Source organism: Sceloporus occidentalis, unplaced genomic scaffold (genome assembly GCF_023333645.1).
Source record: "Sceloporus occidentalis isolate IW3139 unplaced genomic scaffold, rSceOcc1.0.p SCAF_1, whole genome shotgun sequence".
Lineage (NCBI taxonomy): Eukaryota > Metazoa > Chordata > Lepidosauria > Squamata > Phrynosomatidae > Sceloporus > Sceloporus occidentalis.
Window position 1 is genome coordinate 117,156,873 of NW_028316981.1, and position 18,914 is coordinate 117,175,786.

The 18,914-nt window shown below is 42.2% G+C and overlaps 1 protein-coding gene across 8 annotated transcripts in view; it reads right to left on the minus strand.

Annotated features, from left to right (window-relative positions):
- Positions 1-18,914, minus strand: part of CACNA1A (calcium voltage-gated channel subunit alpha1 A) — a 446,503-nt gene that overhangs the window by 328,967 nt on the left and 98,622 nt on the right. For 7 of the 8 annotated variants that reach the window (XM_089532659.1, XM_089532648.1, XM_089532678.1 and 4 more), the window contains exon 3: positions 9,406-9,699. In XM_089532659.1, coding sequence (XP_089388785.1) covers positions 9,406-9,699 — 294 coding nt within the window. Of the gene's footprint in view, positions 1-9,405; positions 10,026-18,914 lie in introns of those variants that run through there. The other variant, XM_089532688.1, reaches the window with a different exon arrangement.

An 18,914-nucleotide genomic window follows, 5' to 3' on the forward strand; every position in this document is an offset into this window, starting at 1 on the left:
AAAATCAAAAATCATAAATACTATACATCAATAGGGGAATATATTCGTAAACGGAATTAGGAGGGAAGGCTTGAAGGAAGAGATGAGTTTTTAAAGCCTTCTTAAAGGCTTCCAGTGATCCACTAAGATGGATCCCTTCAGGTAAGGCATTCCATAGAGAGGGCGCCATGGCCGAAAAGGCCCTTTGTTGAGTGGACGCCAACCTCACCTTAGGTTGGTTAAGAAAGAGTTTTCCAGAAATTCTGAGTGTGCGGGGAGGATTATGCAGGGAGAGGCGTTCCCTCAAGTAACCTGGGCCCAAGCCATTTAGGGCTTTAAAGGTAATAACCAACACTTTGTACTGGGAACAGAAACGAATTGGCAGCCAGTTTAGAGATTTTAAAATAGGTGTTATATGATCAAATCTCGTTGTGCCCGTAATTAGCCTGGCTGCTGCATTTTGGATCAGTTGAAGTTTCCGAACCTGATACAAAGGTAGCCCCATGTAGAGCGCATTGCAGAAATCCAAATGAGAGGTTACCAGTGCATGTACTACTTTTTCTAGGTCCCCCCGGTCCAGACAGGGACGCAGCTGGCATATCAGCCGAAGCTGATACCAGGCACTCCTGGCCATCGCATCTATTTGAGATGATAAACATAGGGATGGATCCAGGAGTACTCCCAAACTACGTACTTTGTCCTTCAGGGGAAGTTTAATCCGATCAAGACAGGATGACAAATTTCCCTGCCTGGGCCAGGCGAACCTATTATGAGTACCTCTGTTTTCTCTGGATTCAATCTGAGTTTGTTTTTTCTCATCCAACCCATTACTGACCCCAGGCAGGCGTCCAGAGGAGAGATGCCATCCTTAGTCACTGTGTCAATCAGAGACATGGAGAGATAGATCTGGGTGACATCAGTGTACTGATAACACCGAGCTCCATGGCTCCGGATGATCTCTCCCAGCGGCTTCATGTAAATATTAAATAGCATGGGGGACAGAATGACGCCTTGAGGGACGCCCGATGTAAGCTCTCTTTTCCGAGAGCAGCTGTCCCCCAGCCTCACCATCTGGAACCTTCCCGAGAGATAGGACCGGAACCACTGGAGCGCAGTGCCCCCGATACCCAATTCTCCCAGGCGCTCCAGAAGGATACCATGATCGATGGTATCGAAGGCCGCTGAGATGTCCAAGAGCACCAACAGAGTTATATCTCCTCTTTCGGTGGCCAGACGGAGGTCATCGACTAAGGCGACCATGGCAGTCTCAACTCCGTAGCCCGCCCTGAAACCAGTTTGAAATGGGTCAAGATAATCATAATAGTATGATCAAAACAGTACAACTATTGGAACAAAAGTCAGAAGGGCAAAAGAGCAAAATCAGATCAAACTTCACCGACTATCATCAATATGACTTCACCATAAGTCATATCCACCAATAAAACAGGTAGCTACCACGTTATGTTTTTGCCAATGTGCATCCATTTAACAGTAGTGTATTGTATCCACTGAGTGTATTTAATGTCAGTTCAATACTACACTTACAACCTCATTTTAATACTGTTACATAAACTGCATTCGGGGGGGGGGGGGGGGATAAAGTGCTAATAGCAGCATAAAGAACTGATTCAGTTTTTCCAAACCAGATACATGACTCAATTTGCCACTTGGAATGACCCAGGATTTGCCATTTATTTCCATTGTTCTTAAGCCTGGTGCACTACACACAAATTCTGATTTGTTTTTAACCTGTCCCTTATAAATCAAAGCCCGAGAACCTTCTACAATCTCCAGTTTATTATATATATATATAGCGCTGTAGATTTAGTCCATTTTTGGTCCACTGTTTAGCTGAAGTGTACTATGTTTCCCAAACATACAGGATACATGAAATACTGGGTTCTACAGAGGATGTATAAGAGGAAATGAGAATGACTTACACTTTGTTTTCCTTAATCTTATACATGGATGTGTGTAGATGTATTAATCCTTTTTAGGGAAATGGACATTTATGCATTTATCAACTCCCCCCCCCCCCCCACACACACAGGGGATAATGTGGGGAGTATATGTCGCTTCCCCTACGAGATACATCTACCTCCTAGAAAGAGGAGATGAGAAGCATGTGTCATTCACAAATCCTCCATTCACACTTTCTCTCTTAAGAACATCAGAGCATCTCCCTCCACCTGCCAATGATTACCACAGGATATAACTCCTCCATCCTCTTTAGAGGAGGTCAAAGAGGAACCTTGACAGGGCTCTCATTTTTGGCCCATTGTGGCTTTTCCCAAAGCCACCTAACTCATCTTGCAAAATGATTGGATCATGCATTTTTACACAATGTAAGATCACACAAATGACACAGGTGGTTGCTGGGGAGATGAAATATCCATTCAGGCTGCCACGTCCCCAGAAATGAAGCAATCTCTGGCTTCCTAGAAGAAGGGAAGCTACCAAAAGCCACAGATTTGCTCTACTTTGCTTCAGCTTCTAATAAAGCACGAAACATTCCTTTCTTCCTTTTTATCCTCTATGAATGAGAATGTCTCAGTTTAAAACACATAGGAGAAATAAATATTCTTTTCCATCCAATTGCTAATTCCACTTACACCTGGAAATTCATATGCAAGTTTTCTAAACTTGAGTAGAACATTTTGAGAGAACCCCAAATCATATCATATCAGAGTTAGGGAAACTTTTGGATCTCCAGATGGTTTAACAACAAATCCAATCACTCTGCTATACCTCATACAAAATGTGTAAAAAACACAGATACAGTCTCAACTCTTTAACAAACCAGTGTATCCATCTTACCTGACCATATATGTTACTGCCCTTCAGTCATTACTCAGCCTCTGTCGCCTCACCCCACCATTACCAGCCTACCTGCTTGTTTATCTATCTGTCTATACATGCTGCTTATATACTGTTCTGTAAGAAAAAATTCTTACATTAGATCACCCAATTTAAACACATTATGGTCTGAACATAAAGCTTAAAATTCACATGCCAATTATTAGTAATTTGCTAGAGACCACTGTGGAAGCTTGAGGCAAAACAGCGACTTCTAGTTCTTTGTTCATTCATCTTTAATGTACCTTCTCCCCTATCTCTCCATCAACTTTCGATCATCCATTAACAAGGCCCTTTACCATCTTTAAAGGCCAGAGCACAGGACTAGGAGGATACTGGGAGACCTGGGTTCAAATCCCAGCTTGGCTATGTAAACCCACTGGGTGAGCTTGGCAAACCCCCTCTGAAGAAACTTACCAAGAAAACCCTATGATAGGCTTGCCTTAGGGGCCTGAACAGACAGGCCAAAATAAAGCTGCTTCACATTTCTTTAGAAGTATGCTGTTTAAATGACACACGCATCGTAAGAGGCCAGAAGCTGTGCCAAAGCTGTGCTCCAATCCTTAGGACTGGAGTGTGGCTTTGGCGCAGCTTCCAGCCTCTTAGGATGTATGCATCATTTAAACAGCATACCTCCAAAGTGACCTGAAGCAGCTTTATTTTGGCCTCTCTGTTCGGGCCCTATAAGTTCGAAATGACTTGAAGATACACACCACTAACAACAAAAGGCAAAGGTTGGAGCCAAGCCTGATTTTTTCAAACCAGGCTCCATCCTGTTACTTCAAAGTGGGGGGTGGGGGGTGGGGGGGTGGCTAACACACTGGAAGATAGAAACAGAATTTGAAAGGACCTAGATAAATGAGAAAATCAGTAGATACAAATGCAAAATTCTACATTTAGGCCACAAAAACCAAATGCACACATATAGGCTGGGGGATACATGGCTCAGCAATGCTACATGCAAAAAAGACTTTGGAATTATTGCTGATCATAAGTTGAACATGAGCCAGTACTGTGAGGCTGCAGCAAAGAAGGTGAATGCTATATTAGCCTCCATTATTAGAAGCATAATTTCCAAGTCAAGGAAAGTAATAATTCTGGTATATTCTGTGCTGGTCAGGCCTTATTTGGAGTCCTGTGTTCATCTCTGGGCACCATGTTTAAAGAAGGATATAGGGGCAGGTTCAGAGAAAGGCAACAAAGATGATAAAAAGTACGGAGAACAAAACATGTGAGGAAAGGTTGAAGGAGTTTAGTGAAGGGAAGACTGAGGGGTGACATGATTGTACTATTTAAATACCTCAAGTGCTGTCCCAGACAGTAGGAGCAGATTTAGTCTTTGCTGCCCTAGAGGGTAGGACCAGGTCTAATTAGAGAACCAATAGGGCTGAAGGGTGGGATATAAATACCTAAATAAATAAATAAATAAATAAATAATAGTCTGAAGTTAGATGCAAGTATATTTTGATTGAATATTGGAAGGAACATCTTGATAGTAAGAGCAGTTTGGCAATGGGACCAATTAGAGAACTAGTGGAGTCACCTTCTCTGGACATCTTCAAAAAGAGGCTGGTGTACAGGTGGTGTCTGACCCCAGTAAGGTATCCAAAATATATAAAGGGATAAAGAATGTTTATTGGAAGTGTGACACACATGAAGGATCTTTTTATCACATGTGATGCTTTTGCAATAATGCTTAAAAAATTTGGAAACAGATACAGTTACTGATGCTAGAGGTGTTTAAAATTAAATTAGTACCAGAGTTGTTTTTACTGGGATTGCCAAATGAGCAGGTTAAAAATTTGAATGATAAAAACTTTCACTACATGATTTTGGTAGCTAGATGTGAAAAACTGGAAGAATTCAGAGATTCCATCTAAGAATGAATGGATATATAAGCCCGTAAAAATGGCTGGAATGGACAAGTTGTCTGTCTTGCTGAAAGAAAAAACTCAGGGCAACTTTTTGAATGATTAGGAACCATTTATCTCATTTCTAAAAAAATGAGGGGATAAATATGCTTGTGGGATTTGAATACTGAGCTGTATTTAGCTTAGTTTATTAGGCAGAAGTGTAAATGTATATCAAGTGAAAATGAAGGAATTCATATTCAGCTTGGAGGGAGGGTGTCAATTTTAGATTGTAGGTATTTGGGGGAGTAGTGTTTTGGGTAGTGTTTTGGGGGGGTCATATTGGTATACACTTTGTATATGGTCTGTTGTTGTATGCTCTGTGGAAAAATAAAAAAATATATATATCTATATATAAGAAAAAGAGAGGCTGGACAGCTACCTGCTGGGGATGCTTTAGGTGGAGATCCCGCATTGAGCAGGGGGCTGGAGTTGGTGGCCCATGGGACCCCTTCCAACTCTATGCTTCTATTATTCTAGATTAGATGAGGCCACAGATAAAGTATACTTAGTGCTCTTTCCTCTGTTTCTGCCCCACTATTCTCATTCTCTCTCTCTCTCTCTTGCCCACACACATACAATACATTTCTCCCTGTCCAGAGACAATAAGCAGAAAACATAAAACAAGGGCCTGGAGAGATATGCTAAACCCCCTTTCACAGTTTGAATGGCTTTTCAGAATCTTTCCTCTTAGAAGGGCATTTTATGATTGATTTCTGCAGGGTTGGGTTGTTGTTGTTTTTGGTAGCATTTCAAGCTGCTTTGTTGTATTACATTTGAATATATTTAGTATGTTTTTATTGTGACTACATTTTATTTTGGGTAAGCTGCTTTGAGAATTATTTTGCAAACTGAGCTATAAAATATGCAAGTCAAATAATAAATTATCCTATATTGCAAACAAACCCAAGAAATGGGGAAGCAGACTGTCAAACATGATGGGTGCTGCTTTGCAATCCTGGATCTGCTTTCAAGAAGATGGGGATTCGGGATATTGCTATGCACCAGAAGGAGCCAAGCAGTGTACAAGTGGTTATGCCCCCCCCCCCCCGAAACACCGCAATGGCAGAACTGCTGCCATTCTTATTGGGAGACTACATATCTCTGGTAAGCCCTGCTTCTGGAGAGAGAAATAGGATTTCCCTCTTCCCACTCTGTGTCTCAGTTTGTAGCCCATTTAGTGTGGTCCAGAGACTTAAAATAAGTCATTTAGAACTGAGTTATTTCTTAGCTAGGTAACTGTACCCATTCATCAGCACAGCTTTGCCCCCCACGTTTTGTCAGAAATCTATCAACCAAGAAAGGATGCAGAGATGGCAGGAAAATGAATTACTCCAAACACCATGTGATTACTTAAATGGAAGCTTCTTCACACATTTCTTTTGCTTCATGAAAGTGTGTGTGTGTGTGTGTGTTAGTTTGGGCCCATATTAACAGCTCCAATGCCAGAGTGTGGTGGATTTCTGGGAAAGAACGACCGAACACTGAGAAGCAGGGAAGGAACGAAGAGAAAGAATTTTGGGAATGCTGGGCTATCAGATGTACTATAGATGGTAGCTGTGGTTTCTATTAACAATGGCTATGATCTGATAATCCACCAAACAGTGATATTTTTATTGGGCCAGCCAAAATGCATAACATACATGTTGTAGGCTTTTGAAGCTCCAGTGGCTTCTTCATCAGGCAAGGTGTTAAAAACTTTATGGCGGGGGGGGGGGGGGGGAACGAAAGATGATTAACATCTTCAATTTTTTTCTCGTGTATGTTTTTTAACATCTTGCCTGAAGAAGAAGCCAGTGCAGCTTTGAAAGCTTGCAACATGTATATTGTGCATTTTGGTTGGTTCAATAAAGGTATCACTGTTTGGTGGATTTTTGATGTTATTGAAAGCTTGCAACATGTATATTGTGCATTTTGGTTGTCTCAATAAAGGTATCACTGTTTGGTGGATTTCTGATGTTATTGGATTTGCTATATGGCCAACATGGCTACCCCTGGATATTTTATGATTTGATTAGACAGCCTTGTGTGTGTAGGCAGGATACGCAGCTTCACCAAAGGCTATGGTAGTATGGCAGGAAAGCTGTGTGTGCTTGTGGAGCTCTGGTCTGTCCCATGCCCACAAGGCTCAAAAATTGTAGCCACTGTTTATTGTCTATCTGTATTGTAAGAATGCCATTACGATTCTTAACTTATTTATCCTAACAACAATCTCCTCCTATGGAACTGCTTGCTATTACTTCCATTTTCCAGATGAAAATCAGAGCATAAAAACATGGTATTTTAGTTAAAATAAATGAGTACAGCTGTGACTGAGCTGAGATTGTCTGTTTGGTATCACAAGGTATCCACAGAATCAAACTGGCTCTCATCTCTATCAACCCCCCAATTTTATTGCATTATTCTCCTCAAGAAAAAAGGAACTTGGCAAATCTATGATAAACAATATCCCTTGACATTGACTTTATTCCTCAGCAACTTCTCAGGATCTATAATCAGCTGAAGTGTATGGAAAGGAATTTAAAAGATCTTTTCTCTATCACACATCTGTCTCCACCCATCCACCCTACATTTTCCCCCATCTTTTATTAGCATCAAAGATCTGCAGTGCACATGCTCAGTAATCTATCTTTCTAAGGGTGAACAGCTAGCTTGACCATTTGCAATTTTTTAATATAAAAAAGGCATTTGCAAGTCTCTTTCGTATGACAGGGAAAGAACCAGCAGTATAATCTGACCGATTTGCATTAACATGTAGTTTTCAAGTGACTTGTTCTAACTTAACCATCATATAAACAAAATGTACATTTCCTCCCTTAAACTGTCAATAACTGCACAAACATTAAGATCTATTCTCTTTCAAAGCTAGCTGTAGCCAACACAATTCACTTTAGAAAGGTTTTCCCATGCACATGCTCAGCGTCCCCATTCCAGAATACAGTGTTTCACTGCAGTCAGGGCCCCACATTTCAAAGCCCTGCACTTGAAGATGAAGATTTCAGCACATTTCAGAACAGCAATTACTTTTTCTGGACAGAAGAAGACATTTTGCTTCCAAACCGTATTCTGAATCTCAGTAGACACTTAGAACTTGTATCATCATCTGAGAGGATTTTATAATCTACATCACCCAAAATGGTAACATAGTTTTATATCCAGTCATTTGTGATTTCTTTACATAACACAAGCTAGAAATACTCACAATTACAACAGAAAGCAAGAAGATTACATACCAAGTTGAAGTGATGGATGCAGACCTTACATTCTTTTTTTTTCCACCAGCAGAGGAAACCAGCAGCTCTGAGAAGAACCCACACCTCACCCACCCACCCATATAAAACCAAGCAGGACAACTAAACTTGTAATTTCACACAAACACATATACACCTATTCCCATCATGCTGCTCTCAAAATACTGTGATATCTAGACACATCAGGGTTCCTAAGTTTTCAGACTCATCTGATCTAGGATTACAAGCCTACAAGTGAAGAGGGACATCATCTAACTGGGCCAAATATCACTGTAAGTGTGTGTGAGAGAGGTGGAGACAATATTAATTTACTCTGTGGGGAATATTTCAAAATCAGGCTCACATTCCTCTCTCCCCTCCTCTTGATTTCTCCTTCACTAAAGGCTGTACTCCACTCCTGGGGCCTCCATTAGGCTGCTCCCTCTTCATCATATATGTTCTAGATACCAGGATGAGTTGGTCACCGAGCCAATACGACTTGACAATTTCTGGTTAATAAGGCCCCTCTGTGCAACTAGCTAGGGACAGTGCTGGGGATGGAGTGGGAGAAGCTTTCCCTTTTACCTCTGGGAATGAGGCTAATGGCTTGATGAGTGTCCAGAAAGAACATGAAGATCCAAGGCCTGTGAGCCTGTGTCTGAAGGAGGGGAAATGAGAGCTTGGCTAACAAAGACTGTCTCCAAAACCCTGAGCTACAGGAAATGAAAACTGATGCTATCAGTCCTGCCATGGCCTCCTCCCTGCCCCCCTCTCCACCCCTTGCATGGATGAAAGAAAGCTGGCTGGAGAGACAGGTCCCTAATGGATAAAGCAGGGGATGCAGTGGGGGGGGGGGGGGAGAAAAGTACAGAGCCAGCAGAAGATATTTGGATTAGTGAGAGGCTGCTAACCTCTGCATAGGGAAGATATGCATGTAGAAAAAGGCAAAAAAATCAAGTGTGGTAAGACAAGCTGGAATACATGTAGCAAAAGGGGAGGATTGGGGTACATCAATAAGGCATTATGCTCCATGGTTCAGAGCAGGGATGCAATCAATCACAGAGCCAGGTAGTGCCAGGTGTTGCTGCATCCATGTCATTGACTCATGGTTTGATGTAAAATGTGTCCAGGCAGAGATAAGATGGCTAGGTGGGAAACACATGCAGAACTGAAACAGATGTGCTAAATCAACAAATGGCACAGAGATAGTGAGCAGTGGTGCCTAGGGTGGGGTCCATGGGTAGGGGGTTTGGACATTATGCAGGAGCAGGTTGGACCAGGCATGCAGGAACTAAAGTAGGACACAGGCTTGGGCATTGTCCTTTCTCAGGTTTAAGCTCTTACTGCCGCGGCCTAAGTGCTGGTACTGGGATGAGACACCAAACCCATACACACGCAATATACACAAACACACACCACAAAAAGGATATGGCCATTCGGTGATCTTTTTGGCGTATTTCCTCACCACGTTGTCCTCGCTGAAGAGGAAGAGGGAGCGGTTGACAGTCAGGCAGTTCTGCCGTACAGGAATGGGGTTGTAGAGGGCCATGGTGCGGGCTCGTTGGGCCATTGACTGTTTGTATATCCTCTGGGCCCCCGGGGGCCCACCTTGTCGGACACCCCCAGCACCCCGGCCACCTCCGCCACCTGCCGCTCCTGAGCCAGCTCCCCCTGAACCTCCTGCCCCATAGCGGGCTGGCACCTCATCGCCAAACCGAGCCATCCTGCAAAGAGCAAAGGGCCGGGGGTTATGCTGCTGAGGATGCTGCCGGAGAGAAGAAGAAGGAGGAGGAGGAGGAGGAGGAGGAGAAGGAGCTCATCACATCCCATCGGCTGCTGTAGGATGCTGCGAGGGGAGCTTGCAGCAGAGGGAGGGGGCACTCAGGCTGGAGCACGGCTGGGAAAAGCAGCAGAGATCCTGGACATGGTCACTCTCACCTCCCCTTGCAAGGTGGAAGTGAAGAAGAAAGCCCCCCACCCTCTAAGGCTGCAAATGTGAGGGGGGAAATTGACCCCCACAAGAAGAAGAAGAAAAAATCCCCCCAAAATTGTGGGTTGCAGTTAGGGGGCAAAAAAAAAAAGAAAAGAAAAGAAAAGACCAATGCACCAAATTTCCCTTAAAACTAATTGCAATGAAAAAGATTCAATGCACCATCCATTAAAAATATTTCATTTTCTAAAGAAAAAAATAATGAAAAATGCATTGCCACTGGGGGAGAAATGACAGTTAAACAGACTGAAGACAGCACCTCCTCCCCATCAAGGGAGAAAAAAAATGCAATTAAAGAAATTGAATGCACCAATTCCTTGCTCCTGCCTCTCGTCTCAAAGCCAGAAGGGAAACAAATTGAATTAAAAAGGGGGAAAAAGACGCCATCAAAATGAAGCTCTCTGTCTAGGTATTTGCAAAGCAATCTGGTGAAGAAAATGTAAGCTTCCTGTGTGCTGGGCAGCTTGGCAAATGTTTGCAGTCCCAAGGGGGGGCGGGTATTTTAAAAAAAATCTGTAAGATTTATGAAATCAGGACATACTCCCCCATTTGACAAATAAAGAAATAAAATACTGCACTGGTGAGGAGAAAAAAGCAATGAGAAATTTACCCCCCCCCCAACAAAGGCAGAGAAAATAACCCACAAAGACTCCCCTCCACACACACACAAAACCACCCTAAAATCAAAACAAAATCCCCCCTCCCAAGGTCTGTTTTCACTGTCGCTTCATCCTGCCGTCTTCAGCACTGTCCAAGGTCTGGAGGGAGATCAGGTTAAGCTGCAGAAGCTGTAGGATGTTTCCCCCTCTTGCTGTCCAGTGGTCTTTCTGTCTTTTTTTCCCTGATGCGATTGCGTGTATGAGTGTTTGCTTGTGTGTGTATGTGTGTGTGAAAGAGAGAGAGAGAGAATGCCTGTGTGTCAGTTTTGCCTCATCTTGGAGTTGAATGCAGCAAAGAAATCCTGTAAAATCCAAAAAATGAAAGAAACAAGAGAAGTAGTTGCCATCCACCATCTACTCATAAGGGTTCCCTGGTTGCGGCAATGTCTAGTATTTTTTCTTGCCCTGTATTCCTCCTCCTCCTCCTCCTCTTCCTCCTCCTCTTGGGTAGGCTAAAATAAGACTGGTGTTAGGGAGGGAGGCAGGCAGGCAGGGAGAGAAATGAAAAAAAAGAAAGAAAGAAAAGGTCTGATTCACTGGCAGGTTGAGCTCTAATGTGCAGCAGTGGATCGATTTAATGCAAGCACAGAGCATCCCAAAGCTTCAGCCAGGCTTGGCACATGATGGCCTAGAACCAATAGCAGGGGCTACAGCCCAACCAAACCCAGTTGGGTTTCTACAGGGAGAGAAAGAGACGCGTGCGCGCACACACACACACACACACACACACACAGAGAGAGAGAGAGAGAGAGAGAGAGAGAGAGCTTGATGGGGTAAGGAAAGCTGCATACAAATGACATCTCTTAGCAGCCCACACCCTGGCAGATTAGATGGATCTCAGTTCTCTGGAGCAAGCTCAGATCTGTCTATTGAAAAGCAAGAACATGGAAACATCCCCCTCCCCCCCCCCCAAGGTGCCTTGTTTGGTATAAAAATCAGGTCAGGATGGGCTTCTTCTGCTTTACACCAGTATGCGTATAGCAAAATTGGCAACCAGCAAAACTGGGGAGGAGGGAGAGGAGAATGCTAGAGTTCCAGTGCAACAAAATAGCTATAAGACTGCTTGGAGGAAATGGTATGGAATATTTATGTAGGACAAGTGCAGATGCCTATGCAGAAGTCATCGTACGCATGAAAGAATGGGAATGTGCAAGGATAAAGTCATGGGAGTTTAAACATACAGGTGCGCACCCCTGTGCACTTAGGCATGAGACAGAGGACAGCAAAGTTCATATGCTGTGATGAGCATTATGCTGACACGTCTGCGTAAGCAGCCAAATTGACACTTCACTTGTTAAAATAGGACTTGCCTCTCTTATACCAGAATAAAAATGTCAGTTAATTCCAGTGGTCTGGATTCAGAGCTCACTTCAGCTAATGCTGAATCAGTGTGCTCTGGCTCCATATGGCAAACCAGCACTCCATGGGCAGAAGCTTCCTTTGGCTATAAAGAAAATCTTTTCTGTGCCACTACAAATCTGGCAATGAGGCCACCACAATAAATAACTTAACACTCAGGCATAACTGGCATGGAGAGAGATCTGGACTGCAATCCTGTATCTACCTGCCTAGAAATAAGCCCCCATTATACGCAGTGGGGCTTTAAGCAGCACAATGCTTTATAATAGTCCTGGAAAATCTGCAGCCCTCCAGATGGTGTTGGGCCGCAACATTCAGCACCTGTGGCTGGCACAGTCAATGTTGGGGGATTATGAAAGCTTCAGTCCAGCAACATATGGAGGGCCACACATTTGCCATACTTGCTACAATGGTAATAGAGTAGAGAAGACATTACGCATTAGTTGTTTCTAGATGTATGTACACCAGCCTACCCCCCCTTTTTTTTTACAATGAGGCAAACAGAAAATAGCCACAGTAATGGTGGCATTTCTAGATATCTCCTCCCCAAGCCTTTCTCCCTAGCATCTTCTCTGCTGAGTCATTGTGGTGGCCCTTTTGGATGTTCTAGAAAACATGTAAAATGGCAAGGGTAGACCAAGTGTCAGTGGATGTACTGAAAATGCTGTCTGTAGTATGATATGGACTCTAACACTATAACTAGTAGTAGGCATCACAGGCACCTCCATCACAGCACTCTAGTCCTCTCTCTCTCACTTTCTGACCTCTTTAAATACTAGTGATTGAAGTTTGGGCACACAACCAGACCAATACAAAACAGTATTTGATATTGCACGCCAGTCAAAATGCATTTTTCAAATAAATTGGTCAGTACCTAGAGGGTGGGGGCAAGAGAAAAGTGTGGAAAGAAAGCAGGAAAACAGGATTGTCATTTCTTTCGGAACATATATAACTCAATTCCCAGAATGGAAAGCAACAATTAAAAATTACAAAATACAATCCCCAAATATTGTACCAGTTGCAAGGAAAATGCAGGATGAAAGCTACAGCACCTTGTGAACACTTTCCTATAGTTACAATATCCTATTACCATTGCTGTAGTGGTGTACCCATTTTCTTATTTGAAAAATAAAATAATGACAGCAATAGTGGGGGGGGGGGGGGGGGTTGATACAGAGTTCTTAGCATCAGTGATGCCACTTTTTATTTATTTCTTAAGAATTTCTGAAACCACAGCATTCTGTAAAGGGGAGAATGCTCACCCCTCTTCTGAGGTGTCATCCAGTGCAGGTCACACCCCCTGGTGACTCCATTGGTAGTTCTTCCCATATGCACTTGCCAAAGAATTAAGATATGCTGGCAAGGCTCTGCTCTGTGTTCCACAAGTGGGAATGGCACATCACGCAGGGGCATGGGAAAGGGTCTTCTCTGCTGTGGTGCTCCATTTACAGAATGTTCTTTTTAAGGTCCAGTTGACAGCAACATTTGCCTCTTTTATGCACCAAGTTAAAAACATGGCTTTTTATTACAGTCTTTGGGGTCTAATTTTATAGGAACAGAAATAGCAAGTACATTTCTATACCGCTTTTCAGCAAACTAGCACTCCCCAAGCAGTTTATAATGTGTAAGTCAATTGCCCCCAAGAAGCTGGGTACTCAATTTACTGACCTACGAAAGGATGCAAGGTTGAGTGGATCTTGGAGCCTGCCTGGGATTCAACTCACAACCTTGTGGTTGCAGTACTGGCATTTAACCACTGTGCCACCAGGGTTCCTTAATCTTATTACTTTTTAAATCTTATTACTTTTTTAAGTGTACATGTTACACAGTTTTCACTGTTTCACCCTTCTTTAGTGTTTCAACCTGGTGATTTATTTAATATGCTTTTATCCTATTTAATTTAATATTATGCTTTATTTATATAGCACTGTAGATAGATTATTCTGTTGTTATTATCTGGAATTGTTCTAAACTGTTTATATTGTTTTAATTGCATGTTCTGTGATCTTACAATGTACAAGCCAGAAATGTTTAACAAAGAAAAAAAAACTAATTAGTAGTAGACCCATCTTTCCTTTTTACCAAACAATACAGTGCATTCTAATAAAACCTTCTCTTGACTGAAGCTGGCCATTTCCTAAAGATTCCAAACATCAGCTTCCATACAGTCTAATGACTTTTGTGTGTTTTTGTGTATTATCAATTTTGCTCCTTAAACAGACTACCAACATGTGAATAATAATTATCAGTGCCACTAGCATTATATCGAGATGGGATACTGCACTACTGACACTAGAAGAAGGCTAGCAAAAATATAAAAGTAAAATCAATTTGAAAGTCTTTTTAACAATCTAAAATGCTCAGTGTGTACACGTACACTCAGAGAAGGAAAGAGAAGCTGGTGGCCTGCAAATCAAACAGGGCTCATGAAGCAGTTTCATACCTTCCAACTGTCCCAATTTAGCAGTGACAGCCCCAATTAGTCTTTGGTCATTTCTCTTTTTCAGTTGCTTTTAAAATGTGCCAGTTTCTCTCTCCTCCTTCCACTTTCCTTTTCATCTCCAGCTTATACCAGTTGCTGCAAACTAAATTTGAAGTCCAAAAGTACTTTGCACTCAATAAGCTCAGCAGGGAGGGAGAAGAGGGAGTAGAATCTTGCCCTTCCCAGTATGGTTAAGCAAAAGCAAACTGCTGCAGTCTCTTCTAGCTTGTGTCTTCTTCCTCATTAATAACTTTTGCCATCATGACCACAGTCTGATGTTGTTTGGTCACACATGTCCCAATTTTCATATGTAAAATGTTGGAGGGTGTGCAGTTTTATTGGGGCTAGGGGGCTACTGGCCCTATCAAATTTTAACATCGTATTGCTTATCCCAACTAGAGTAGGCTCACTGAACCAGTGCAATATATCTAAACATTGGTTTACCATTCAGCAGTTGAGTCAATGGAATTACTCTAGCTGAAACTAAAAATTAGTTATAGGTCAATCTTCTTTTTTAAAACATACTGCCTACTTGTTGACAAAACTATGTTCAAAGATCAAAATATAGGCGGGTTACAAACCGCCAAAAAATACGTATTGAATACATATTAGGGTTAGGAAGGGGCGGTGCTTCCACACACCCCTAACCCTAATATGTAGTCAATATGTACAATATGGCGGCGCCCCTTCCACATGGGGGCTGCCATATTGACGTAGCAGATGCTGTGCGTCCACACATCGCGCAGCGCTTATGACGTCGTGAGTGTGCCATTGGCGCCTCGCGGCGTCATAACCGCGCCGCAGGAAGAAGCTCCATTTTGGAGCTTCTTTTTTGCTCCGCAAGGGAGTCACGCGGTCTGGCTGCTGCAGCTCCCTCGCGGAACAAACAGCAGCGCCGGTTTGTAACCCACCATAGAGACCCATTTTATGGCACAGAAGCCTTGCTTGATCAAGACATGATCCATAACTGCTATGAGGTACCAGCCTCATTGTGGAGCCTAATCATGAAATTATGTTTCTGGGTTCTGAAGAATAAAATGGCTCCTAGAAAAAGTTGGCTTTTCCTGCCCCCACAGGACTAGGAATAATCTATGAGTTTGACATTGCAAGAGAACTTACTCTGAAATTTCCCCTATTTATTGATTTGTTTCACCCACTTTTAAAAGTTGTCTTCCTGTTAAACTAATCTGTTTCAAACATTCAAAAGCACTTGATTTATCCATGCTATCGTTATCAACCGCTATTGTCTTTTTTTTGAGGGAGAGAGAGAGATTAAAGAAGAGTTTAAAATAAATAAGTAAATATACTCAAGAGTTTTGAGGATAGTTTAGTTGTTTTATAAAGTCATGGATACTCCAGTTTGTATCCCAGCTAAGAAGCATAATTTCAGGACTACTATAATTCTATTAAATTCATAAACAGGGCAGGTGAACATGGCTCTGGAACATCCTACTAGAAAAGAGCTATTTGTGGACTGGGTGTGTTGTGAGCCTTTCCCATCTTCTTAGAATACACCTCTCACCCACAACTCTGTTCATGAGTTGCTATAGTCTTTAGAAGTAATCTTATAGTGGTTACCATATGAGTAAAAGACTGCTGAGGTTTTTTGACTTTTGTCTAAAGCAGGTGTGGGCAAAATGCAAACCAAGGGCTGCAGAAAAATCAAAAAGACTCTTTTTTTTCCTCCAGAATTCTCTCACATGCACTCTAGGGTCCATGAAGGGCATTTCTACTATGTGTGGAGGCCCCTTGGACACACCCCCCCCCCCGAGGTCAAAAGCAATTTTTGCAAAAATTTTCAAATAAGGTTGTGTTTGTTTTTTGCTGTTGTTTTTTGCCCAAATGTTCCAAAATGTCCACTATGGGGGCACAGGGGGCATTTCTACCACATTGTGTGTGTGTGTGTGTGCGTGCGTGCATGCGTGCGTGCGTGCTTGGGGTGGGAGGTGCTTGGCCAATTTATGCCCAGGAGATGCCTGTTTTGAAACCCAAAATATGGTGGAAAATGTCCCCATTACCCATAGAGACATTTAGAGGCTAAAATCTATTATGTTTTCTTAGCAGGTGCAGCCCTCCAAGCTCTCCTAAGGGACTAATGCAGCCCCCTAGCTTTCTGCAGTTGCCCACCTGGAGTATAAAGGAATGTGCCTTAGGGAAGACAACCCATAGAAACTGTTACCTAGAGGTATGTATTTCTTATTTTTTGACTCAATCATTTATAGTATACTTTGCGATTTGCTTTCCCAACTCTAGAAGGAAATTCACCACAGCTAACAGGATAATAAGCTTATTAGCAAATACCAAGTATAAACAATAGACTAAAGCAGATACATAAATGCATCCACCCACCAAGCCATCAAATTACCTGTCAAACAGAAAAGGTTGTAATGTCTCTTTAAGAAACAAAACAAATTTCTAGGGATAGCATGCTACCCCTGAGAAATCCTTATTCTTTGAGGAGGGCAGGATTGAATCTACATGGCAGAGGCTTAGCTGCCATGGAGAATGTGTAAAAGAGGTCTCTGTGCCAGACTGAGGGGAGGAAGCCTTTTTTGCTACAATTTCAAGAATCCACAGGCAACATTGGCTGTGTAGTTCTGGAAACTGTAGTCCAAAAAGTAACTTTTGCCAGCTGGCAAAACCAGAATGGCAGTAGATTTAGGAAAAACCAGAAAGTAAGCATTTCTTCACATGAGGCAGAATTAACTCGTGGAATTTACTGACAAAATATATAGATGATAATCTAGAAGGGGATTAGAGAAAATTATGAAGAAGATGTCTGCTTTCAGCAGTTGAGGGCAAGCTTTCAGCAGCTAAGTGGACTCTTGAGGTGGAGAAACAGAATGAGCACTACTGAAGGAAGAGCAACAGTGGAAGAGGCAATTGCCTCTGGTGTCATGTTTCCCAGAAGGATCTGGATGGTCACTGTGAGAAGCAGGATGGATGGATTGGGGCACTTTTGTGTAACAGGAGACCTCTCCTCAATAGTGGAAATGAAGCACAGAATAGGTGTACAAGAATACCTGGTTACTCTAAATGATTTCAAGCCTCCAAGACCAAATGACCAGACGTATTAAAAGAACAGAAGTAATTTCAGTACCACTGACAATAATAATTGAGAATTCCTGAACAACAAGAGAAGTCCCAGCAGACTGAAGGAGGGCAAATGTTGCCCCCATCATCAAAAAGGGGAGAAATGAGGATCTAAATAATTACCACCTGACATCAGTATCAGAAAATAAGAGTATATAATAGACAATCTGTAAGCACTTAGAAAGGAATGGCATGATCACTAAAAGTCAACATTGATTTCTCAGAAACAAAACTGTTAGTCATGCCAGATTAATCTTATCTCTCTTCTTTTTTTAATAGTGTTACAAACTCGGTAGACAAAGGGAATGCTATGGATGCAGTGTATCTTGATTTCAGTACAGCCTTTCATAAGGTCCCTCATGATATTCTTCCAAAAAAGCTAGTAGAATGTGGGCTAGACAATGCTAGTGTTAGGTGGATTTGTAATTGGTTGACCAGCCAAACCCAAAGGGTGCTAACCAATGGTTCTTCATCCTGGAGAAAAGTGACTAGTAGTTTGCCGCAAGGTTTTGTCCTGGGCCCATTCAATATCTTTATCAATGACTTGGATGATGAGTAGGGAGCATGCTTATGAAATCTGCAGATGATAGTAAATTAGGTAGCTAATACCTCAGAGGACAGAATCAAAATTCAAAATGACCTTAAAAGACTAGAGAGCTGGAACAAAACTAACAAAATGAATTCCAATAAGGAGAAATGTTCAATTTAGGCAGAAAAAAAATAAAAAGCACAGATATAGGAGAGGTGACAGCTAGCTTGACAACAGTACATGTGAAAGGAGTCTATGTTGTTGTTGTTGTTAAATGCCTTTGATCTGACTCCAACTCCTGGCAACGCTGTGAATGAGACATCTCCAAGACCCCATGTCCTCAACTGCTCTGCTTAGGTCCTGCAGAATCAGACCCATGACCTCTCTGATTGAATTTAGCAATCTCGTGTGTGGTCCTCCTCTTTTTCTGCTGCCTTCTACCTTCTTTTGTATGATTCTAATGAGTCTTGTCTTCTCATGTGTGGCCAAAATACGATAGCCTGTTTGATCATCTTGGCTTCCAGGGAAAGATCCGCCGTGATCTTTTCTAGGATTAATTTGTTTGTCTTTTTGGCTGTCAAATATATCCTCAATATTCTTCTCCAGCATCACATCTCAGATGAGTTTATTTTTTTCTTATCCACTTTCTTCACTGTCCAGTTTTTGCATCTGTACATGGTGATAGGAAATACAATGGCTTGCATGATTGTAACTTTGGTGCTCAGTTGTATGTATTTATACTTTAGAAGTTTGTTAAGTTCTTTCATAGCTGCTCTTCCCATTCCTAGACTTATTTCTTGACTGCAGCCTCCCGTTCTGATCAAACT